Source organism: Coenobita brevimanus, chromosome 92, assembly GCF_032717465.1.
Source record: "Coenobita brevimanus isolate Jiangsu-jjx chromosome 92, ASM3271746v2, whole genome shotgun sequence".
Lineage (NCBI taxonomy): Eukaryota > Metazoa > Arthropoda > Malacostraca > Decapoda > Coenobitidae > Coenobita > Coenobita brevimanus.
The window spans coordinates 13,087,199-13,112,298 of record NC_137045.1 but is presented as its reverse complement, the minus strand read 5'-3'; the positions used below and the strand labels follow the sequence as shown (position 1 = coordinate 13,112,298).

The following is a 25,100-nucleotide window of genomic DNA, read 5'->3' as shown; positions in this document are numbered from 1 at the left end:
TGAGAATGTTTTTGTTTTTCCTAGATATGTTGCATAAAAAAAATAGTTACCATGTTAAGCTACTTCATTGGATAAAAAAATAGGCTTTGTTTTTTTTATTTATCTGTCATTTTGAGTTAGGAAAAACTAAATGTTTGTCTTTAGCTTCCAAGATTTAATAGAAAAAAATAGTCAGTGTTGTTTGTTTTACCTGCTAAGACGGTTAAAAAAATAAACATTGTAATTGATTTAACCACCTTGATAGAAAACAGCGTGATTGATTTTAGCTGCCAAGGTGGTGATTTTTTAAATTTCGTGTTGTAATTGGCTCTTCGTCCTCCATGGCTGCTACTCTACCCCTGAAAAAGAAAAAATGTGGAGAATCATCATCATTATAGTTATTGTTACCATCACCCTTATAATTATAACTAACTTCATGAGCATCAGTTATCATTATCAAGTGTCACCACAACTGCCACGGTGACCATCATCACCACCACCAGCACAATGATCATCATGATCATTATTATCATTACCGCAAGCGCCACTACCCTTACACCATCATCAAACCACCACAAACATCATCGTGAGCATTATCATCATAATCATCACAAGCGTTACTACAACTACCACCATAACCATCACTATCATCTTCATCTCCACCACAACCATCACTGCTGCTGCCATCAGCACAGCCATCGCAATAGCGCCACTACCGGCGTTAACGAGGAGCCTACTTGTGGTGGCACTGTGTATCCTGCGTGGATTGTAGCAGGTACAGCGTCCATTCAGTAGCCATACCTCCCCATATCTCCCTGCACCTCGCCGTGGGAAGGACCCTAGTCAACCCTGGCGAGGTAATGTCAGTCACATAAGAGCGCCAGTTCCATGCACGGTGTGGGCACTGTACAGTACCTGTTGACGGCCCTACAGAAGCAGTTGCTTACTTATGGCCGATGGGTTTGCACGCCCAGACAGACCGGGGTTGAGCAACAACAACATCCGCCACAACCACTATATCCATCATAATAATTATGATCATCATCATAATTTTTTTCCCGCATATGTCCTCATTCCATTTCTTACACTAGGTTTTTGTTGATAATAGATATTTTATTTTTTATATTGCAGTTACCTTAATTTCTCACCTGTGCCCCCACCTGACCCTGTTGATTGTGTTTCAGGTCCCACCTCTAGTTCTCGCTACACTACACACTGGAAAGGATAATAATGTTGCTTGTAAATAATAATAATAATAATAATAATAATAATAATAATAATAATAACCACTCCCCAGACTTAAACACACACACACACACACACACACACACACACACACACACACACACACACACACACACAAACTTCCTCTCACCGTGCGGACAGGATTGATGATAGATTGTCACCGCCACGCCCTATACGCCATAGCGGCCCCCGTCACCAGCATCGTCAGGCCCCAGCTGGCCCTAGGAACACCCGCCGAGCTCGCTGTGTGCACCGCCGCGGACTCCTCACCTGAAAACAATAATAATAAAAAAAAATAATAAATAGCTAGATCACCAAGATAAAATCGTATATAAAATGGAGAGTTATTTTTATTCGGGTGTGTCGTTTTTATTTCGCCGTCGTCATTATTTTTAGGATCATCATCATCATAAGCATCAGTCATCATCGTCGTCGTCGTCGTTGCAATCATCATCATCATCATCATCTGCATAAGCATCAGCATCACAGCCCTATTTACCAATATAGTACGTTAAGGTAGAAATCCACAAAAATACAGAATACACAAAAGTAAACAATAATTCCATCACGTACTCAGAAGCCAAATAGTAATCATCAAGCTACTCATCATCACAAACGGTCAGTAATACAGTCAGAAAGGCACTGACAAGCTGACCAGTCTCTCTCTCTCTCTCTCTCTCTCTCTCTCTCTCTCTCTCTCTCTCTCACATTCCATTTCTACCCCATACTTCTCCTTCCCTAAACAGAATAAGACACTTCGTTAATATATTCATCCCAGGCCTCCCATTTCGGCTCGTGAGGTCTGTATGGTCTTTGTAACCCTCCGCCTCACCATTGACGACGTGGACGGTGACGGAGGCGGCCCCAGCGACCTCCGGAGCACAGGTGTAATTTCCCGAATCTGACTTTGCCGCCCTGGTGAGGAACAGCTTGGAGGTGGTGCGGGAGGCTGTCTTCTCGATCTCTATGCTCACCCCGCCCCTGTAGAGAGAGAGAGAGAGAGAGAGAGAGAGAGAGAGAGAGAGAGAGAGAGAGAGAGAGAGATTGTGTTTGTAGAGATGTGGAATAAATTGTAATTACTTTTTATTTTACATTTCTCTCCACACATGTACATAAGGTTGGTAGGATCCAGGGACACACACACACACACACACACACACACACACACACACACACACACACGAATAGTCGGTGGCTATCATGCATCCATCATCATCATCGTTCCAAACATTTTCTCACTATATTACGTGGGGTAGGTAAAAGACTACAAAAAAGGGGAAAATCGAAATTGGGAAAACTATCGTCAAAGTGCACGGGGCAGATGGCGCCACACCTCCATTCACTCGTCAATGAAGCCTTCGGAATCGTCGGTTCTATCGCCATCTACATCCAAATAGCCTTCCTTAACCTCTAGCATTCCTTCACCCACGCAGTCACCCCAGATGCACTGTTCGCTCTCCCCGTGCCTTACATTTTGATAAACGGGACGAATAGTTTTGAAATCAGTAGCCACAGATTTATTTTAATATTGCACATACATTAATATGGCATTAGTCTGAATTTCTAGGTACCTTAAATTACTAAACATTCCAAACCTACGAAAAACACCCCATGCCACTGTTTCCATATATGGTGTCTGCTACCCACGTATTCTTTTCCTTACCTGTCCTACCCCCACGTTTATTCGAGCTTACCTACATACGTCCACATACACCTCTAACACTTTGCTTGGAATGACACCCCCCAACATTCTCCAGGAATGTCGAAGTCATGACGTCCCTGTATCACAGCACTGTTTCCTCCATATAATTTTATCACCTCAGTTTCTCTATCATAACACCTCAGAAGTTCTTCCCTTGCCTGTCTGCCCACGTACACCCACTTTCACTCTCACATCCACCTACACCCTCCCACACCCGCATACACCCACCTAGGAGAATCATAGTCGAGTTCACTGGAGTCTCTGTACCAGGCGACGGCCCCCACGTTGTCAGAGTGCGTGTTGACGAGGCAGGTCAGCTTGATGGTGGATCCGCTCTGGACCACAACCTCACCTGGCCCCTGGATCTGCGCCTGCTGCACTGTGGGGGGGAGGGGGGAGTGTGTTAGAGGGTGTGTGGGAGAGAAGGTGTGTGTGTGGGAGGAGGTAGTAGAGATGTGACAGGGAGGTGAGTGCGTTAGAGGGTATGTGAGGGAGAGGTGTGTGTGTGTGGGAGAGGGTGGTAGGGATGTGAAAGGGGTGGGTGAGTGCGCTAGAGGGCGTTTGAGAGAGAAGGTATGTGTGGGAGGGGGTGGTAGGGATGTGAGAGAGGTGGGCGAGTGAGTTAGATGATGTGTGTGTGTTGGGGGGGGGGCCGGTAGAGATGTGAGAGTGGTAGGAATATAAGGAACAGGGAGGGATAAGTGGTGGGAGAGTCAAATGGGATGGGAGGCCGGCGAGATGAGGTGAAAATTAGTGGGCGAGAATGAGATAGTGAGAAGACGCGAGACAGAGGTGGGAGTGAGTGGGAGGGATGTGGAAAGGGGAGGAAATTAGTGTATAAGGAAGTGGGAGAGTTACGATAAAGTTGGGGAGAAACGCAGAAGGGAGAGATGACTGGTAGGAGAAATAGGAAAGGGGGGGTCAGTGGGAGGGAGAGAAGAAGCGGGGAGGGAGGTACAAAAAAGGAGGAATAGGAAAAAAAGGCAAGAAAACGACAACTGTCTTAAAAACCATGACAAGGTGAGATAACAGGGTACGACAGAAACATGAAGTGAAGTTGACGACGATGGAAAGTACAAAGAGGAGTCTGAGTAGATGCAAATGTGGTGAAGACAGAGACTGAATCAACGCTTCACATGGGATATATTTTATGTGTTTCTCCCGACATCTAATTAATAAAAGATAAATAAATAAATGAAAGTACTTGTCTGTCTGTCTGTCTGTCTGTCTGTCTGTCTCTCTCTCTCTCTCTCTCTCTCTCTCTCTCTCTCTCTCACGTGCAGCCGGAAGAGTCCCTGGCTGTCTGGCGTTTCTGAAGGCCTTTTAATTTCCTTGAAAGTGTCGCGTTCGTGGTTGGAAGGCGTGGGAGAGAGAGAGAGAGAGAGAGATGCAGCTTCGTGGATAACATGAAAACTTAGATGTGTGTGTGTGTGTGTGTGTGTGTGTGTGTGTGTTGAATATGAGATAGCAGCCTTTTTGTGAGTGAGTGAGTGTGACACCAAGGAAAGCGAGTGTGGTTGAGTGTAGGACGCGAGATAAGACAAAGGAATGTTGATGAGATGAATAAATAGACTGAGTGAATAAGTGAATGAATGAATAAGTGAATGCGACCCTTACGAAAGCAAGTGAGGTTTAATTTTTTGTTGCTGTGAGACAAAAAGAGCTTGATGAAAGGAAGATGTCTAAGTGTCAGGAGAGAAGGAAAGAAAGTGAGTGAGTGAGTGAGTGAAAACAAGTGACGATAAGTGTAGGGCGCGTTGGGCGACAAGAGGAGGTTAATGAGACGAGTAAATAGCGTGTATGAAAGAGTGAGCAAGTGAAAGAGTGAGTGAGATAAAGAAAGCAAATGAAGTTGAGTGTAGACGTTGGTGTTAGGTGAGACGAAGATGTGTGAGTGCGGGGAGAACAATAAGGTGAGTGAATGAGTGAGCGGGTGGATGAATGAATGAATGAGTGAATGAGTGAGTGTTGATCTGAAACTGAAAGTTGATACGTTCTTGAAATGAAGATGCTGAGTGTGATAGGAGGAATAAAATAAACCAGTGTGTGTGTGTGTGTGTGTGTGTGTGTGTGTGTGTGTGTGTGTGTGTGTGTGTGTGTGTGTGTGTGTGTGTGTGTGTGTGTGTGGTGATCTCAGACTGATAGCTGACAGGTTTATGAGATGAAGATGCTTAAGTGTGATAGAAGGAATAAAACAAGCCATTGAGTGAGTGAATGAATGAATGAATGAATGAATGAGTGAGTGAGTGAGTGAGGTGATCTGAAACTGCAGAGTGGATTAATATCCTCACTAATAGTATTTTCTGGTCGACGATCAGGTAAAACGAAACGTGGGATAAAACTGCAGTAGTAATAATATTCGACGACAATGATATCCAAGTTTCCGTGTATCGAAGCTCAGTATTAAACAGGTATTAACATCTGATGAAACATTAGCCGAAGAATAGGATAGTTGGCCCTTTGAGTCTGTCTGTGGTCTCCGTTTTCATTAAGGGTTGGTAACTTTTGGCTCGGTAATCTAATATTCAATAATTTTCTTTCAAGGTCTTCTCTCTCTCTCTCTCTCTCTCTCTCTCTCTCTCTTGTGGGTGTGGGTGTTTACGTCTTTCGATATCCCATAACTTTCATGCTTTGGTATTTCCTGTCATCTTTCTTGCCGTTCTCTCTCTCTCTCTCTCTCTCTCTCTCTCTCTAACACACACACACACACACACACACACACACACACACACACACACACACACACACACACACACACACACACTTCCCCTCCTCCTCCAGAACCACAAAAATAGAGGGTGTGCACAATATCCCTTGCCCTTCTTGCCTTTCTCTTATTTAATTCCTTTTGTCTGCCTCTCCATCTACAAACTCCTTATTATTTTTCTTTGGCATTAATTATATATACCCTTCACTGATTTTTTTTTTCATATTTATTCCGCTCATAAAAAATATGTTTAGATCGATCTGTGAGGTGGGGTCAGGATTCCCAGGGCGTGATATGTGAGTGAATGAGTGTTTGGCCCATTTACCTAGATGGTGGTTATAGTTCTTCCTTTGACTTGCTTTCTGCTTCATTTTTTTTTATTTTACTCTACGCCGTCCGTAGGGGGGGAGGGAGGGAAGCGGCAGTTATCAACATCATCATTGTCACGAATCAATTCGCGACATTTCCTTTTTGTGAGAAGCCACGAACTATTAGTGGAAAACTCACTGTGTATCGCTCAGTTAACCGTTTCTCTCTCCATTTCGGGGTATACTTTTCAAATAATTCGTCACCGTTTTCAAAAAGTGACCGATTTAATGCACGTCACTAAGTGCGCTACTGAGCGATACAATTATTTCTTTATCGTTTGCCTCTGCTTCCCTCAACCGTTAGCCACGCCTTGCGTCCTGCCCATTCAATGTATTTGAATTCAGTCTTGTGTTTGCTGTGGCGGAGAAAGGTTCTGTGCTCAGAAGTGGAGAGGTCAGCTAGCACCCCAAGCTCCACTAGACAGTTAATCCAGTCCTCCCACCTTAGTAGTGATACACAGTATTCATCGACTGGTATTTCTTTTGTGTATTTTGTAGTTTTAAGAGCTTAGTTAAGGTGTTTTTCCTAGGCGTAAGTATTTAGCTTCTGTGTGAGTGAGCGAGTGCGTCTCATTTAATTTGATTTGAAATGTAATGTTAAATTTATTTTTGTGATTAATAAATTTAACAGTTCTATTTCTTGAGCTTAATGTAGAGTAAATCTTGTTTCATTTCTCCATAATTAAGCTTATTTTCCATATAGCTCCTAGCTTGCATAAACGTTTGCTTTCATAACTGGTACTTAGACCAGTCTTGTTGTATTAACGTAAAATCCGTTGTGCCATAGGAGTTAAGCATCAGCAAGAACCTGATGTTATTATTATTAGTATTAGTTATTTATTGTCAGGGGTGATGTAACTTTCTCCAGAGGCTAACAGTACAGTAATTCAGCAATTGTGAGTAATTAGTCTCTGCTGTGTACTGTTGAGAAAGTTTATAAATTCTCGTTCTTAGAGAATCGTGCACAAGCCAGCGTAAAGTAATCGTTGCTTGATGTAGCAAGACAATCATTGTCTCTGCTCTTCAATATTATTGAATATTATTATCAATTTAAATAATATTGAACCATTTATATCAAAATTACTGAGATATTATAAAAACCCCGTGACAATTGGCGACCTCATTCCAGGATATTAACTCCTAGCTCTAAAGCTATTCACGAGATAGTGCTCACTCATTCATATTTAGGTATTTATCATTAAAGTTTATAGGCACAAGCTTACTGGTGGTTACCGTTGATTGAGCAAGTGAATTTTTGCTTTATTAATCAATAGAGTACTTAACTCTAGTTTATTCTTGGTAACGCCACACGATTTTATTCGCTTCTGGGAAGTCAGCGTACCCATTGTGTTTATTATTGAGTCTTCCCAGTCATTTACATTTTTGATTTATTTTTGCCAGTTAACTAGATAAGACTGGTCACCACTAGCTTGTGTCTGTATTCTTTACTTGTGTTTATTAGTATTCGTCGCTAAGCAGTCAGTACTCAATTTCGGTTACTTAGTAAATTGAGCTAGCATCATGGCTACAGCTGTATATGTACAGGAAGCCAAAGATATTGGTCTCACAGACCCAGAGAAAATACAGAGTTACGTTCTCTCACGGTTCAATTACGAGCAAGAACGTGAGAAAGATGCTCGTGAAGAGCGTAGGATTCAGCGCGAATGCGAGCGAGAACAGCGCGAATACGAGCGAGAACAGCGTGAGGAACGTGAAAGAGAGCGTGCTTATGAACAAGAGCAGCGTGAGAAAGAGCGCGAATACGAGCGAGAACAGCGCGAACACGAGCAGAAACAACGCGAGCTCGAGTTAGAAAAAGAGCGACAACAGCGCGAACATGAGCAAAAACAGCGCGAACTCGAACTAGTACAAGAGCGAGAACAGCGCGAATACGAGCGGGAACAACGAGAACACGAACGTGTCGAGCGAGAAGCACGTGACAAACATGAACTTGAAGTGCTGAAGCTCAAGCGAGATTCCTTGGCTTCAGACACGTCTGCTGCAGTTGGTCCAAGCTCCACGAGCTTTCTCCCTGCACATGTCCTGGCGACCCCACGCATCAAGCTTCCTTCATACAAGGAAAGCGAATCGAGCCGTACATAGCTCGTTTTGAGGACATGGCAGACATGTATCAACTGGATGAGGCAGCTAAGCGGATCCAATTTCTTAGTTTATTTGAGGGCCCTGCCCTCGATATTCTCCACAGAATTCGTGGAGACAATCTCACATATGAGATGATGAAAGCTGCACTCATTAAGGCGTATGGTCTCACAGTAGACGACGCCAAAGTTCAGTTCATGCGAGCTCGTCTCCAAGACAAGGAGACAGCTGTTCAGTTCCTTGATCGTCTCACAGCTTACTTAAATGAGTGGATGGAGAAAGATGAAACTCCTTCCACGCGTGAGGGGATAATTGACCTTATGCTGCGTACACAGCTAGAGAGGTCGTGGCCTGCTGAGCTCATAGCACAGCTTAAGATCTGCCAGGTGAAAGATGCCAGCCAAATGGCAGAGAAGGCTGACGCATTCTTTACTGCATACGGGTATCAAGCTCGTAAGCAAAACACCTGGAGCAGAAAAGATACTGCCAAGTCTGGGAAGCCGTCTCAGACTGAATCCCAGCACCAAGGCCGTTCTCAGAATAATGGCCAAGGTCCAAAACCGCAGTGGAAGGACCAGGGGCAAAACACTCAGAAACCTGAGTGGAAGCGGTACAACAAGTACCCTAACCAGCAGCAGTATCAGCCACGCAACCGACCGTCGGGACAAACTTTTTCACCACCAGCTCAAAAGAGGCAGGAAGCGAATGCAGCCTTCATTCCTCAGCAGCAGCCTGGTGGTCACGTCCCTACCAGTGTGGGTACTTCCCCACAGTTCACTAGTCCCACAGTGACAGTGAACCCCCCTCCACAGATGGCCAATGTTCAATCTCCCCAATATAACCTTCAAGGCACAATGTTTGCCACATCAATTCAGCAGCCTCAGGAGTGGCTAGCTGCTTCCTCCACAGGCCCTCCCACAGGTGACAGTACCTTCCTTGTTCAGCCAGGGTTTGTGGGAGGCATTCCTGTGAAGGTCCTGAGAGACAATGGTTCCTCAGGTTGCTCTGTTAAGCAGAGTTTAGTTCGGCCTGAGCAGTATACAGGTCGACAGATCCATGCAAGCCTTATTGATGGATCAGTGAGATTGTTCCCTGAGGCATGTATCCAGGTGGCATCTCCATTTTATACTGGTATGACACTTGCAGTTGTCATGCCAGAGCCTCTATTTGACTTAATAGTAGGCAATATTCAAGGAGTCAAGGATAGTTGCTCCGATGATGACGCTACTCAGACTTCGGCTGCTGCGGTAACACGAGCCATGACTGAGGCTCCAGACTGTGTCACCCCAGTGATCATTGAATCGCCGCAAGATCTGATGTGTAGTCAACTTGTTGTGCAAGAACAACATTCTGACCCGACACTTGCTACCGTGCGGAACAAACAAAAGGGTCGAGTGATTACGTATTCACGGGGAGGTCGAGCCAAGTTCCTTCGTAAACAAGGACGGCTCTACCGTGAGTCACGAACACCCGAGGGCGAGGTTCGACTGCAGTTTGTCGTTCCCGCCGAGTACCGCCTAGCAGTGTTACAATGGGGTCATTGTTCAGTCTCAGGAGGTCACATGGGCAAAAGGAAGACCCAGGGCCGTATCCGAGCTGACTTTTTCTGGCCAGGGATGGGACGGGACATAGATAGTTTTGTCCGTTCCTGCAGTGTGTGCCAAAGTATCGCCACTACTCGGGGACATGCCCTTCCTGTGCCATTTATAACCACACCTGTAATCTCTGAGTCAGTTGAGAGACAGGGTAGTGGTGAAGTGGGTGCAGACCTGACGTCTCGCCCATTGGCCCCACAGGACACATTATGTCCAGGGCCTTTACATACATATTATGTACCGTAGGTTAAGGGGGAAGTTGAGAGGCGACTTGAGGCTATGGAAGACCCAAGTTTGCACAAGGATTCTCAGCTTCCCGGTACTAATAGAAGTACTGTAGGTTAAGGGGGAAGTTCGAGAGAGAACTCCGCAGAGGCGACTTGAGGCTATGGAAGACCCAAGTTTGCACGAGGATTCTCAGCTTCCCGATACTAATATAAGTATTATAGGTTAAGGGGGAAGTTCGAGAGAGAACTCCGCAGAGGCGACTTGAGGCTATGGAAGACCCAAGTTTGCACAAGGATTCTCAGCTTCCCGGTACTAATAGAAGTACTGTAGGTTAAGGGGGAAGTTCGAGAGAGAACTCCGCAGTGGCGACTTGAGGCTATGGAAGACCCAAGTTTGCACAAGGATTCTCAGCTTCCCGGTACTAATATAAGTATTGTAGGTTAAGGGGGTGGAGAGAACTCCGCAGAGGCGACTTGAGGCTATGGAAGACCCAAGTTTGCACAAGGATTCTCAGCTTCCCGGTACTAATATAAGTATTGTATTGTAGGTTAAGGGGGAAGTGAGAACTCTGCAGAGGCGACTTGAGGCTATGGAAGACCCAAGTTTGCACAAGGATTCTCAGCTCTCCGATATTAATATAAGAACTGTAGGTTAGGGCACAGGTTGAGGACCCGTGTGCAGTTCGAGGCTATGGAAGACCCGAGTTTGCACAAGGATTCTCAACTTGCCGATCATAATCGTGTGCTAAAATTAATGGCGACCTCGAGTGTACTTTTCATAGCATGTACTGACTGCTAGCCAGAGAGAGTAATTGTAACATAATAAGAATTTTGTCTCATTGACACTTTTGATGCTCCACCTCAATTGGCTTTGCAGGTTCAGCAATGGGTGTAGCAGTTTTGCTGTGCGGACCAGCTGATCATCTGCCGCACGCTGCTGCCTCTTCTCCTCTGCCTTCGTCGTCGCCATATTATTTACTGTGTCATTTTACACGTAGGTACAGTTACACTACAACTGTCACACCTACACCGTGTATTACATACACCACGCTACACAACAATTAGTTGTCAGTGTAAATGTAGCGAATTTTCGCTCAGTTTGACCTGAGTACAGGATTTTCACCGTCGTCACGGAGTTTTTCCCTCAAGCTTGCTTCTATTAACGTAAATACGAGGTTTTTTCGCTCACTGGCGACTGCGATTTTCTCCTGTAGCAGGATAGCACACACACACCACAGTGTGAATCTTGTGTGACTGAGTTAGGATTTATATATATGTATATTGAAATCTTTCTTCTGAAGGAAGAAAGATTTAATTTTCATGGGAATGTCACGAATCAATTCGCGACATTTCCTTTTTGTGAGAAGCCACGAACTATTAGTGGAAAACTCACTGTGTATCGCTCAGTTAACCGTTTCTCTCTCCATTTCGGGGTATACTTTTCAAATAATTCGTCACCGTTTTCAAAAAGTGACCGATTTAATGCACGTCACTAAGTGCGCTACTGAGCGATACAATTATTTCTTTATCGTTTGCCTCTGCTTCCCTCAACCGTTAGCCACGCCTTGCGTCCTGCCCATTCAATGTATTTGAATTCAGTCTTGTGTTTGCTGTGGCGGAGAAAGGTTCTGTGCTCAGAAGTGGAGAGGTCAGCTAGCACCCCAAGCTCCACTAGACAGTTAATCCAGTCCTCCCACCTTAGTAGTGATACACAGTATTCATCGACTGGTATTTCTTTTGTGTATTTTGTAGTTTTAAGAGCTTAGTTAAGGTGTTTTTCCTAGGCGTAAGTATTTAGCTTCTGTGTGAGTGAGCGAGTGCGTCTCATTTAATTTGATTTGAAATGTAATGTTAAATTTATTTTTGTGATTAATAAATTTAACAGTTCTATTTCTTGAGCTTAATGTAGAGTAAATCTTGTTTCATTTCTCCATAATTAAGCTTATTTTCCATATAGCTCCTAGCTTGCATAAACGTTTGCTTTCATAACTGGTACTTAGACCAGTCTTGTTGTATTAACGTAAAATCCGTTGTGCCATAGGAGTTAAGCATCAGCAAGAACCTGATGTTATTATTATTAGTATTAGTTATTTATTGTCAGGGGTGATGTAACTTTCTCCAGAGGCTAACAGTACAGTAATTCAGCAATTGTGAGTAATTAGTCTCTGCTGTGTACTGTTGAGAAAGTTTATAAATTCTCGTTCTTAGAGAATCGTGCACAAGCCAGCGTAAAGTAATCGTTGCTTGATGTAGCAAGACAATCATTGTCTCTGCTCTTCAATATTATTGAATATTATTATCAATTTAAATAATATTGAACCATTTATATCAAAATTACTGAGATATTATAAAAACCCCGTGACAATCATCATCATCAACGTCAACAGCAGCAGCAGGAGCATTATTATTATCGGCATCGTAATTTGTTTTATTAGAATTTTTGGTAGGGCCTCCTAAATTAAAGGGAAATTTAAAGGTAACCCGTAATCCCTTTAGCCCAAAAATAAATAGAAATCGTCAGGTTTTAGGGAAAGAGGTGCTAGGGAGACTCCGAAGACCACGAGGCGACAGTCCAAAAAACAGTAGTCAGTTTTCATTCTTTTTCTTCCATCTTTACTTTTTTTTTTTTTTTTTTTTTTTTTTTTTTTTTTTCCCAGCACCTTCCAATATCGCCAGCAGGCACGACCCCCTGGTCTGCGGTCTACCTCCCCCCATTGCTCTCTCTCTCTCTCTCTCTCTCTCTCTCTCTCTCTCTCTCACCTTTTTCACCCTCCGCTCCTTCCCCTTCACCTCCCTTCTCGTTCTTCTCGTCTTTTCTCTCCCTCCCCTTTCCCCTCCTCTCTTTTTCTCTTTCGTTTCTATCTCTGTCTTTATTTTGTGTTCTGGTCTCTTCCTCTCATCTCCTCCTTCCTTCTCGCTTTCTTTCCGCTCCTTCCTCTCTCTTTCCATCTCCCTCTTTCCTTTCATCTCCATTCTCCACTCTTTTCTTTTTCTCTTCATTTCTGTATCTTCCCATTCTTTTCCCGTTCACATTTCTTTCGCCCTGTCTCTCTCTCTCTCTCTCTCTCTCTCTCTCTCTCTCTCTCTCTCTCTCTCTCTCTCACCCCATATCCCTCCACCTCTATTTCATTGGCCCACCGGCTCCTCAGTCATATTCTTTAGGAGACACAGACGCGTAAACTTGTATCTCTCCTTTTGCCTCTCTCTCTCTCTCTCTCGCTCGCTCGCTCGCTCAGGATGTCCAAGTGGTTTCTTTCTTGCCTTCCTCTCTCCTTCTCACGGTCTTAATTTTCCTAAGTGGTCTCGCATTCCTCCCTCTCATTCTTTCTTGAAGATTTTGACGTGTTCTTTTATTTCTCCCCCTTTCTTTCTATTTTTCTCTCTGCTTTTAAGTCTTCTAAGTCCTTTCTCCTTTTCTCTCTGCACTGTGCCCTCCCTTCGTTGTGTGTGTGTGTGTGTGTGTGCGTGTGCGCGTGTGTGTGCGTGCGCGCGCGCGCGCGCGCGCTCTCCCATTCTTGCGTGCGTGCGTGTGTGCTGTTGTGTTTCATATCTCGCCTTCTCCCTCTCCTCCTCCCCCTCCTTGTTCCCCCTTGTCTCCCTTTCTTTATTTCTGGAGACACACACACACAAATGCCGCGCCACTTTCATCCCAGCTCTGTTCCCCCTTCCCTCGCAGCGGCCTTTCTTGTTTATTGCCTTCATACCTCCCACCTTTACAAGTCCATCCCCAAAGCTGTTTCTCTAGACCAATATTCCAGCCTCTGTGTCATCCGGGTCTATATATATTGCATGAGTTTTGTTTGTAATTCCTGTGTATTATCGTAGTTTTATTCTGTAGTCTCTCGTCTGTCTTACTTGCTTTCAGTCCTCCTTTCCTTTCTAGTTCATTTCAAAGGCTGTTTCTCTAGCCCAGTATTCCAGCTTCTGTGTCATCTGTGGCAATATAATTTTTATTGGTTTTGTTCGTAATTCTTGTGTATTATTATTACTTTGTGTACTTGTCTCTCGTCTTTATTAATTGCTTTTATTTCTCCCATCGTTACTTCTTCATCTCCGGAGTAGTTTCTCTATCCCAGTTTCTCAGCTTCAGCGTCATCTGTGTCTGTGTATTTTGCTTCAGTTTTCTTTGTAATTCCTCTCAACTATTATACTTTTTTCTTTGTTCTCTGTTTTGCTTCCGTTTCTCCCATTCTTCCTGGTTCACCCACAGCTGTTTCTCCATCCCAATATTTTATCATCTCTGTCCTGTGTGTCTCTATATTTTCTTTCTAAATTTTTATTTAATTCTTGTGTATCATTTTATTTTTCTATTTTTCTTTCATCTCCCGCATTTACGAACTCATCACCAGAGCTGTTTCTTTTTCCCCTATATTCCAGCTTCTATGTCTTCTGTGTCTATGTTATGTTTCAGAATCATATGTATCCTTGTATTTTGTGGTTTATTTTTATCGCCTTCGTTCCTCCTACCTTTACCAGTTCAAAACAGTGCTGTTTCTCTGTCTTCTTTCTTTTGGCTTCTGTATCGTCAGTATCGATATTTCCTGTTCCTTTTGTATTTTTTTCCCTTCACTGTCATGTTTCCCACCCATACAAATTGATCCCAAAACAATTTCTCTGTCCCCCTTATTCTGTCGTCTGTATTTTTTGTATCTCTGTGCCTTGTATTTGTGTTCTCCTTTTGTGTCGTGGTATGCTTTGTCTTATACCGGTACTCTTTTCCTCTGTATTTCCATGCCTTCATGTTTAAAGTTGTTTCTCTATACGTATATCCTAACAGTTATATCTTGCATGCTCAGATTAATGTTCTATATCGCTGTGTTTGTATGTTCCCTAATTTTAAGTTCCCTTCCCTTCCCTTCTCTTCCCTTCCTTCCGAATGATGTTTCTGTATCCCTTTATAGTATGTTCCTTATTCTCTGTATTCCTATATTTCACTTTCTGTATCCCCTGTGCCGGTATGTAATGTATGTATCTGTGTCTGGTGTATTTTCCATTAATCTTTTCGCTGTTTCTCCCCTTTCTCCAGTGCTATATCGATGTCTGAATTTCTTTTTAGTTGTTCTCCATATCTTTTGTCTCAAGTCTCCTCTGTTTACGTATATTTTTTCCGTATTTTCCTCTTCCCTTATTTCTCTGATTGACTTTCTCTTCGTGCCAGTAAATTTATCCCCAGAGCTTCATTCCTTGTCATAAATTTTCTTTCTTATCGCACCAATTGTTTCATTTCATATCATACCGGTAAATATTTTCACGTCTTACTGCACCATGCCTCATACAGCTTCACCCTGCCTCACCCCCTTGACACACCCTACCATCTCCTGCCTCACATACAACGTCTTCTCCTGCATCACGCTTCTACCTTCTGCCTCACGTATCTGCCCCCTTTCTCACTCTACCACCCTTTCACTCACCCCACCACTCTCTGCCTTACCCCACCACCCCCTTCCTCACCCAGTCACCGCGTGCCTTACCCCACCACCCACTGACTCACACTCTCTGCCTCATCCCACCAACCTCTGTCTTACCCCACTACCCTCTACATCACCCCACGACCCTCTTACCCATGCCTAACTGTACCACCCCCTTCTCACCCCACTACCCTCTGCCCCACCTCTCCTTGCCTGACCCTGCCATCCCTGCCTCACCTTGTACGGCGAGCAGGACAGGCAGGAACACCTTGGGACTGGCGGACACCTGGCACTCATACACGCCGGCGTCTCTGAAGGTGACTGGGCTGATCTCCAGGTGCCAATCCTCGCTGCCTTCAGGATGGTACACCTGGGGAGTGAGAGAGAGAGAGGGGAGGCTGAAGGAAATCGTTTGTGTGTGTGTGTGTGTGTGTGTGTGTGTGTGTGTGTGTGTGTGTGTGTGTGTTGAATGCTTGAGTGATAATTTACCAAATCGGAAAGGGACAGGAAGGGGAAAGGCGGTTATCGTGTTAATTGAGAGAGAGAGAGAGAGAGAGAGAAACTGGCATGGGGAGGCAGGGAAGTGTGTGTGTGTGTGTGTGTGTGTGTGTGTGTGTGTGTGTGTGTGTTTCCGTTGCAGCAGAGATGGAAGAAAGGCACGAGGAACAGGGAAATAATTAACTTCGGATATTTTAAGCGCGTTAGAGAAAACTTGAAAATATGAGATGCCGGGAAGTGGAAGACTTGAAAAAGAAAAAAAAAATGGTAGAGAAACTGAGATGAAAATGTCAAGAAAAATGGGAACCAGTGGAGAAAATGACAGGGAAAATGAGGAACCGATACAATGCAAAAAAAAAAAAAAAATGCGTGTGTGTGTGTGTGTGTGTGTGTGTGTGTGTGTGTGTGTGTGTGTGTGTGTGTGTGTGTGTGTGTGTGTGTGTGTCAGAAAATGAGAGAAAATGAGATGCAGCGAGATGGAAAACGGAGAGCTGACGGAGCAGAAACTGTTATAGACATCCCAAGGTGTATTAAAATGTATAAAAGCAACAGTGGGACGTACTCTTGCTACCGTCGGAGCCCTCCTAGCACTATTTTTAATGCAAGAAAGAAGGAACCAAAGGCCAGAAGTCCGAAAAATTGCTCCCTCCGAGAAAAACAAAAACAATGTAATAGAGAGCTATTTATTTTTCATATTACATCATGATAATTTTATTCTCGTGTGCGTTAGCCAGAGCTTTATAATATCGACATAGTATTGGTAAATAACCCACAAGACAGGATGAAAGCGTGATATGCAAAATTAGTCGCTGAAAAAGAGGATTTACGAAGCATCTTATGTATAGAGAATACGGTCTAGGAAGAGTAAAGTTTTGCCAAAGAAAGTCGGAGATGATAAGATGCAAAAAAATGGAGGTGAAAGACAAGGAGAAACACACACACACACACACACACACACACACACACACACACACACACACACACACACACACACACACACACATATTACAGATATATACTGTATGCTTTAGGCTCTTCAGTCCGATGGCCTGCTTTTCACTTTCATTAAGCTAACCATGAGACGATTATAAGCAGCTTAAGAGGTGACAGTTTTTAGTGTGAAGGGAACAGGAAGGCTTTATCGTAACATCCCGGTTCGAAAAATAAAAATAAGTAAATAAGTAAAAAATCCTCTGAAGATACCAAGAATAAAATCAGAAATACGTCTTCGATTCGAAAGGGTTAATGAGCCTTGTGCACTCGGTAGGCATATTCGGAGCCATTTTCTTTCCTCAGTTATAAAAGAATGAGAATTATCGAAGTCTGCCCTAATAGAAAATGCGAATAGGACCGAAGAAATTATTTTTAAAAAGGGAAAAATTTTAAAGTTGGCTGTAATTAAGCAGAATTAGAAGAGAGAAAAAAATAAATCTACGTCCACACTAATTATGGGCGCTGAAAATGCACAACTCTCTCTCTCTCTCTCTCTCTCTCTCTCTCTCTCTCTCTCTCTCTCATCAGCACACACCTTGCAGACTTTATAATGAGAGCTAACACAACATTCTGCGTGCCAACGAAAACTCAGGCCTGTTCTTTTATGGAAATGCTTTAAGACATTGTCGCTTTACTTTCAAGACGACGAGGAAGGAGCAACGCACATTTACACACACACACACACACACACACACACACACACACACACACACACACACAGATCTCTCTCTCTCTCTCTCACACACACACACACACACACACACAGATCTCTCTCTCTCTCTCTCACACACACACACACACACACACACAGATCTCTCTCTCTCTCTCTCACACACACACACACACACACACACACACACACACACACACACACACACACACACACACACAGTTTTCTTTAACTAGGTGTCCACTCCTACCTCCTCACTCCATTACACCCGTCCACACAGTGCTGTTTTCTCAAGTCTTACTCATTTTCTTAAAACCCTCAGTGAGAGAGAGAGAGAGAGAGAGCTTCTTATCCCCTTTGGACCGGTGACATAAACTGTAATTTCCTGCCTATGAACTACAGTATTTTTGTTGAGATAGTTTTCGAGCTTTTTATTTATGTGAAGTGATGTTCTTTTTTCAAGGAACTTTTTCTCTCTTATTTTTATTCGTCATATTTCAATCTGTGTTCTTTATTGGGAGATAAACTTTTCGATATTCATTTTTCATAGGCATAGAAACATTTTGATATTCATTTTTGAACTGAAGAGAAATTTTTCGAACTTTTTTTTTTTTTTTTGTGAAGAGAAACTATCTGGACCTCTTTTTATGTGAACAGAAATTTTTGGAACTGGAGAGGTCAAATAATAGTCTCCATTAACCCCTTCATTATTAGACGTCTCCCCTGACTAACCAAGCAGAGACCTAATGGAAAATATTAGAACTTATCTCCTTTATTACGATCTCCAATGTAGCTGCATGAAATCGTCTAGTCGCAGCAAACATAGAATAAAGGCGTCATCGTATAGGTTACAAATATTCTCTGTATAAATTTGAAGCAGCGTTATGGAGTCCGGTTAGTAGCCAGTTGAGAATGCTGATAGAATTTCAATATACGTAATCGTGCGAGTAAAATGAGAGTTGGTAGGATGTCCTTTCAAGTGTTTGTACTGTACATGTTCGCCTTTCCTCCCCCCATCGCTCTCTCTCTTTGTCTGTCTGTCTGTCTGTCTCTCTCTCTCTCTCTCTGTCTCTGTCTGTCTGTCTGTCTGTCTGTCTCTCTCTCTCTCTCTCTCTCTCTCTCTCTCTCTCTCTCTCAACACACACACACACACACACACACACACACACAGTACATGAACCGCATTACTGCCATTAGTAAAGCCGGACTGCCTCGTTAGGACCGCAAAGTCTGTAACGTCTCTGTATCTATGTAACTCACCTTGAACCTGTCGTCTGTGGTGTAGGTGAAGAGGCCCACCGTCAGGATGTGTAGGTCCCTCTGTCTGATCCACGACACCTGAGGAAGGAAAGGAAGCGTTGGGGGGATGGTAATTAGCCAGGTAAAGGTGCTGGAGAGGGACGCCTTCATGTGGTGGCACCGTTTTAATTGAACCACTCCACCACCCGGTTGTACAAACATCCCTCACCTCCCTCCCTATCCCCCGAAAGGAGAATGGTGGATTGCAGGGGGAGGGTAACTTTAGGTTGCAGTCCACTAGGCTCACGTTCAGATGAGCCTAGGTTTGCAACTGCTACTATTATTCCCTTTTGATTTGGATTAAAATTGTCATCTCCACCTTCAGTACTGACATCTAACAATTAACACTAAAATATGGTGCTAGTCACGAGGAATTGCTGTGGAAAGGATGTGGCGCCTTAGTATTGTCTTCTTCGTCTAGTAAGCTACGTTAAATAAGCTACAAAACGACAAAAATTTGGGGCATGTTAAGATGAAAAGAGTTAGGTAGTAAAAACAGAGTGGTTCTCCATTCTCTTCATTCCACTAATCTCAACAAAATCGTAAACAGGTAGCAGGAATAAATAAAAAATATCTCGTTTATTCAGCACATGGAGAAAAAGGATAGAATAAGTGACTGGTAAGGCGTTCATATAGCGTACGTACAGGTTAGTCCCGGCTTCATTTTTTCAACTCATCATATTTTGTGGTGTTTGCCATTTTACCTTCTTTGATCACATGGTTGATTACTAATACCACGTAGCAGCTAAATTGTCCGCGCTCGTCACGCCACCGACTGAGCCGCACCCGCAGCACACAAGCTACTTCCAGGGATGAGGTGAAGTATCCGGGCAGACAGTAATGCTGACTGAGCCTTTCCTAAAACACAAGATACGTCCGAAAGGCGCACGTGTCTATCTAATGACGCTTACATTGCCAGCTAGCTAGCTAGATAGATAGACAGACAAACAGACAGATAGAGGGTATTTGCCTTACGCCACAAGCACATAAGACCTGAGGAGGCAGTTCTCTATGACATGTGTTAAATAGACATGAGGATAGAGGTTAGTAATGGATAGATTCCTTAGAAGGTAGAGAATACAGATAGATAGATCAGTAAATAGAGAGGTAGACATATAGATGGATCAGTAAATAGAGAGACAGATAAATAGCTAAGTAAAGCAAGGTACATAGATGGATAGGTAAAGATAGACAGACAGACAGACAGACATAACCAGCTCAACGTCACAGATAGACAACATTCACAGCGTCCACTTTTCCGCGTTACACAACTCGCCCATAAGGACCGTAATAATAACACGGCCATTACCGGCGAGCGTCGACACGGAGCACCCAATGCCAACGCAAAGTGAAGCCTCCATTAACGCGGATTAAGTGAACGCGACTATCAACGCTGAAGTGTATATAGCACACGTTAGCGGATGGTTTTATTGTACGCGATTTTTTTTTTCTTTGGCTGCGTGTGTTGCTGTTTGAGTGTGTGATTGGGTGTGTGACGGTTTGTTAAGTTTCGTGTGTGTGTGTGTGTGTGTGTGTGTGTGTGTGTGTGTGTGTGTGTGTATGTACTCAAGTTGGATATACTTTCCGGGCTTGAGGGGTTCGATTTAGTGTTCAGTCGGTGTTCAGTCGCCCCTTTCATACTCAGGTGTTCTGTTAAAGTGAACACAAAATGAACACAGTCACCAGGTAGTGATAAAAAGAAAAAAAAACATGTCATCTGTGTGAAGTGGTTGTTCCGTAATGACTGAAGGCCGTATTCTCTTGGGTAAGGAGACTCCCTAACACCTCTTCTTTTGCGATTTTTTTTTTTTTTTTTTGGATATGGCTGGTTCGTATCGTTTTGTACATTCTTTATGCAGAGGATGGCAATGTTAGAAAGATTTATATAATACAGAACACGACAGTAGGTGTAATAAGTAAAATAAATCGCCTAGGAATAGGTTTAAGGGAGAGACTTATTGTGTAGTTTGTAGTTATGTGCATTTAATAACTGTCGGAATAATCTCATTCAGATAGTCAAGATGGAGGAAAGTTGTGTGTGTGTGTGTGTGTGTGTGTGTGTCTCTCTCTCTCTCTCTCTCTCTCTCTCTCTCTCTCTCTCTCTCTCTTGCTCTCTCCCTGAAAGCGATGGCAAATATATCTGAATATGAATTTCACCCACCTACACAGCTGAAAGAAAACGGAGCAAATATTAGCGCGTCCACTAAAATAAACCCAAATAAAGCAATAGATAAAATAGATAAAAGAATAAGTATAAGACTGAGTGATATCGGACCAAATATTAACATGAATATTAACGTTAATCCAAAATTTCCAAAACTTGTCGTGTATGATTCAAGAAATATATGAATAGACTGATAAATATATGTAAATAACAGCAGACTGAACACGTAAATGAATAATGAAGTTCAATAAGTAAATAATACAAATAAGATGAAAAAAACATGAATACAGGGTGGATCATAAATAGCACTCCACAAGAATCTCTCTCTCTCTCTCTCTCTCTCTCTCTCTCTCTCTCTCTAGTGTAGGCGTGGGTGTGGCAGTGAGGGTAGGAAATGAATAAATGTTGCTGGGTAAATACTGATGAAACCCATAAAGCCGTCTCCACAACACACGAAAAATTACCTGGCGGAGCGTGATGTAGCGTAATAAATGGGTCACCCTTTATACATATACAGAAACAGGTAAATTTATAAAAATAAATAATAAATAAATAGATAATTGTGTGCAGTGCCAGGCGAGGCAAAATTAGCCTTCCCAGTATCGTTATCCGGTTTACAGTTTTTCGGATAAATAATGAAGGTGCGCCGGCTGAACGATTCGGACCCCAGGACAACTGAGAGAGAGAGAGAGAGAGAGAGAGAGAGAGAGAGAGAGGGGGGGGGGAATTACGTAACTGTATAACATTTTTCACTTTGCCATTCATTCAAATATTTAACATTATTTTTTTTTTTCTACCAGCAGTCAGTTATAGTTACCCTTAGAGACACCCTTCTCTGTGGCCCAGAGTTCAGCTGTTTGTGTGAGAAATTGACTTACATCCTTATGGTGTGGGCTGAGAACTCGACATGGTAGGACCGCCTGTTGCCCGACCACAGCCGTCACGTTGGTCGAGGTGTGGGGATGGAAGGCTGCGGGGTGGGGGTCAGCGCGCCCCCAAGTGATCTGCGGCCCCCCATCCTCCGTCAGGCCCCCTACAGTCAGCTCTGTCTCCGGGAGTGTCGAACCGCGCGGGACTGAGGCGTCGGATCTGATAGGCTCCCCTTCCCCTGCCGTGCCTGTGGGGAAGAAAACGGGAATATGAGAGGGTTACATAGATTACACAGACTTTTCGTTTCTGACGTGCTTAGGCTTTAATGTAAGCGAAAAGATTCATATAGTAATTGTTTAAACATATGAGAAGGATAGTAAAGAAGTGTGTGTGTGTGTGTGTGTGTGTGTGTGTGTGTGTGTGTGTGTGTGAGAGAGAGAGAGAGTTATTCGTATATCAAGTACACATACACGCACGTGCAGAGGGGTGGTGGAAAGGTTTGAGGTGAAATGTAATAACAATAAAAAATAATATCTAATTCTCTCTCCATCAGTCAGTAAATCAACCAGTCAGTCAATTTCTCTCTTTCTGTCTGTCTGTCTGTTTGCGTGTCTGTCTGTCTGTGTATCTATCAATCTTCTGGTATCGTTATCAGCCAAATACCACAATATCCGGAGTAAAACCAAAATCACACCACCGTCTCTCACAATAGCATGCAGAATTATTCTACACCCAGCCAGAGACGCACCACGCTTTTCACTCTATCTTTTTCCTTGGTGTGTGTGTGTGTGTGTGTGTGTGTGTGTGTGTGTGTGTGTGTGTGTGTGTGTGTGTGTGTGAGGCGTGAATGCATGAAAAGATACATCGCTCATTTTGCTGGGCTGCTGAGTGCTAGTTATTCCTGTTTTTATTTTTTCCCATTCTTTCTTGTTAATACTGTCCGTTTCCTGTAGCCTATAATAGTGAGAAATGATGATGATGGTAGTGATGGTGATGATGATGATGATGATGGTGATGACGATAAAGTAGTAACAATAGTAATGATGTCTGTGGTGATACATCTGCGATATTAAACGTGCTTTTATAAGAAAATGTAATGATTCTCTCTCTCTCTCTCTCTCTCTCTCTCTCTCCTCTGTATCCAATAATACTGTATATAACATTCCTTTGTACCAATTCCTTGTGTATTAGTCTCTTTCTGCCAGTGTACTCTGAGACACAAACCAGAATTCTCATATTTCCTAAAATTTTATACGCTTCCATTAATTTTCTTGGGACCGGATTTCATTGTCTTCGTTATATCGGGGAACGTAATAATAACCGTACATATTGTTTTTGAAGGTACGGTATATTGATGTGTCTTTGTGCGTGGCCGTGTAACAGTAATTTGGTCTGATTGAATTTGCAGGTACGGAATGAAGACATACAGTGCCAGAGTGTATTAGTGGTAGATATGATGGATGCTGTGAATAATTTGATGAATGGAGGGGAACTGATGTGGTATGTGCGACATTGGTGAAGAAGGGAGTGCAGGGAAATAAAGACAGGGAATATTCTTGAAATCCTGAATGAGTGGGATGTGACGGTAGGAAAAAAAGAGGAGGAGGATGGGAAGGATTGAGAAATGTGAGAGAAAGGGAAGCTAGAAGGGAGGAGGGAGAAAATAGAAAAAATGATGGTACCTGAGAGAAAAAGAGCGTGGAGGAGGAGAGAGAGAGAGAGAGAGAGAGAGAGAGAGAGAGAGAGAGAGAGAGAGAGAGAGAGAGAGTCTTGAGGGATAATTAAGATATTCACGGATGGCGTAGAGAGATAGAGAAGAGGGTGAGACAAAGACACTAACTCAATCATGTAACTGGAGGTGTGGAAATAAGTGCATCTGTGGCCAGAGAGAGAGAGAGAGAGAGAGAGAGAGAGAGACTAACTCAATCAGGTTCCTGGAGGTGTTATATTAATTGCATTTGTGGCTGTGGAGAAAAGACGATGCAAAGAGGGGTCGGGAGGGAAGGAAGTGGGAGGGAGGGAGAGAAGGAGAGACTATGAGGAAGGAAGACTGGCAGGAGAGAAGAACAGGGAAAGGAAGAGGAATGGATGAAGAGTAGGATGAGAAAAGAAGAATGTACTGAAATAAGGATGGAGAAGAAAGGAGGAGGATGAGAGAGAAGGCGTGACGAAGGAGAGAGAGAGAGAGAGAGAGAGAGATCAGGTAATTGGAGGTATGATGATAATTGCATCTGAGGGCGTAGGAGACACACAATTTTCTCAACCTGTGTTTTTGTCCTTTTCTTTTTTCATACTCTACAGTAGTTACAATTTTTTTTTTTATTCTCCTCCCAGCCCTTTTTACTTCAACTTCCTTCCCTTTGCCCTTTCCAAATTTATTTTTATTTTTTTTTACTTTTTCTTTTATATCCTTAACCCTTTTTTTCCATTTCCTATCCCCCCATACATTCTCTCTTTCACTTATTCATTTCTGTTCCTTGTTCATTGTTTTCTTTGTTGGTGTTCTCTCTCTCTCTCTCTCTCTCTGCCTATCTTTTTCTTCCTTGCTTCCTGCCCATTTATTCCTGTCCATGTTTTTCCTTTCATCTGCAACCCCTCACACAACTCTCTCTCTCTCTCTCTCTCTCTCTCTCTCTCTCTCTCTCTCTCTCTCTCTCATTTTCAACGCCGATCCATTTCTTACATTTCATTCTTTCTTTCTTCAACACTTTCTTTATTCTTCAAAACACTTCTTCTTGGTCACTTCCTTCCTTCCCATTTATTCTGGCCTCCCTGAATTCTTTCTATCTTCAGATTTTCACACGGATCTCTCTCTCGTTTTCTTTCTTTTATCTCTTCCTTTTCTCTCTTCTTTCCATTTTTTTTTTTTTAGTTTTCTTTTTGTTTGTTCTATCCTGTTCGTGTTTTCCATATTCATTCATTCTTTTCCGAGCATTTCTTCTCTCTCTCTCTCTCTCTCTCTCTCCCGTATTTTCTCAACAGTTCTCCTCCCTTCCTGCTCTCTTTCTCTCTCCATTTATTCTCTCCCCCGTTTCTTCTCCTCCTCCTCCAGCCTCTCTCACAATTCTTCCTTCCCTTCCAAGCCATCTCCTTTTTTTTCTTGTCCTTTCTTTTCTCCTTTCCTCCATTCTCATGTCACTTGCATTCTTTTACTTCGTTACTCCTTCTTTCGTTTTATTTCCTTCCTTCCTTCCTACTTATCTACCTACCTACCTACCTTCCGTCCTTCACCTATCTCTTCCATCTGTACCTTTTTTTTTTTCTCTCTCTCTCTC

The 25,100-nt window shown here is 43.1% G+C and overlaps 1 protein-coding gene across 1 annotated transcript in view; it reads right to left on the bottom strand.

Moving 5' to 3' along the window:
* Window positions 1–234: 234 nt before the first annotated feature.
* Window positions 235–25,100, bottom strand: part of LOC145412087 (hemicentin-2-like) — a 58,185-nt gene continuing 33,319 nt past the window's right edge. Inside the window, exons 3-10 of the mRNA XM_080282003.1 lie at window positions 21,834–22,072; window positions 18,753–18,830; window positions 15,569–15,701; window positions 3,155–3,305; window positions 2,057–2,205; window positions 1,355–1,494; window positions 1,128–1,194; window positions 235–338 (exon numbers count right to left, since the gene is read on the bottom strand). Of these exons, the coding sequence (XP_080138129.1) occupies window positions 1,382–1,494; window positions 2,057–2,205; window positions 3,155–3,305; window positions 15,569–15,701; window positions 18,753–18,830; window positions 21,834–22,072 (863 nt within the window). The 3' untranslated portion in view covers window positions 235–338; window positions 1,128–1,194; window positions 1,355–1,381. The remainder of the gene's footprint in view (window positions 339–1,127; window positions 1,195–1,354; window positions 1,495–2,056; window positions 2,206–3,154; window positions 3,306–15,568; window positions 15,702–18,752; window positions 18,831–21,833; window positions 22,073–25,100) is intronic.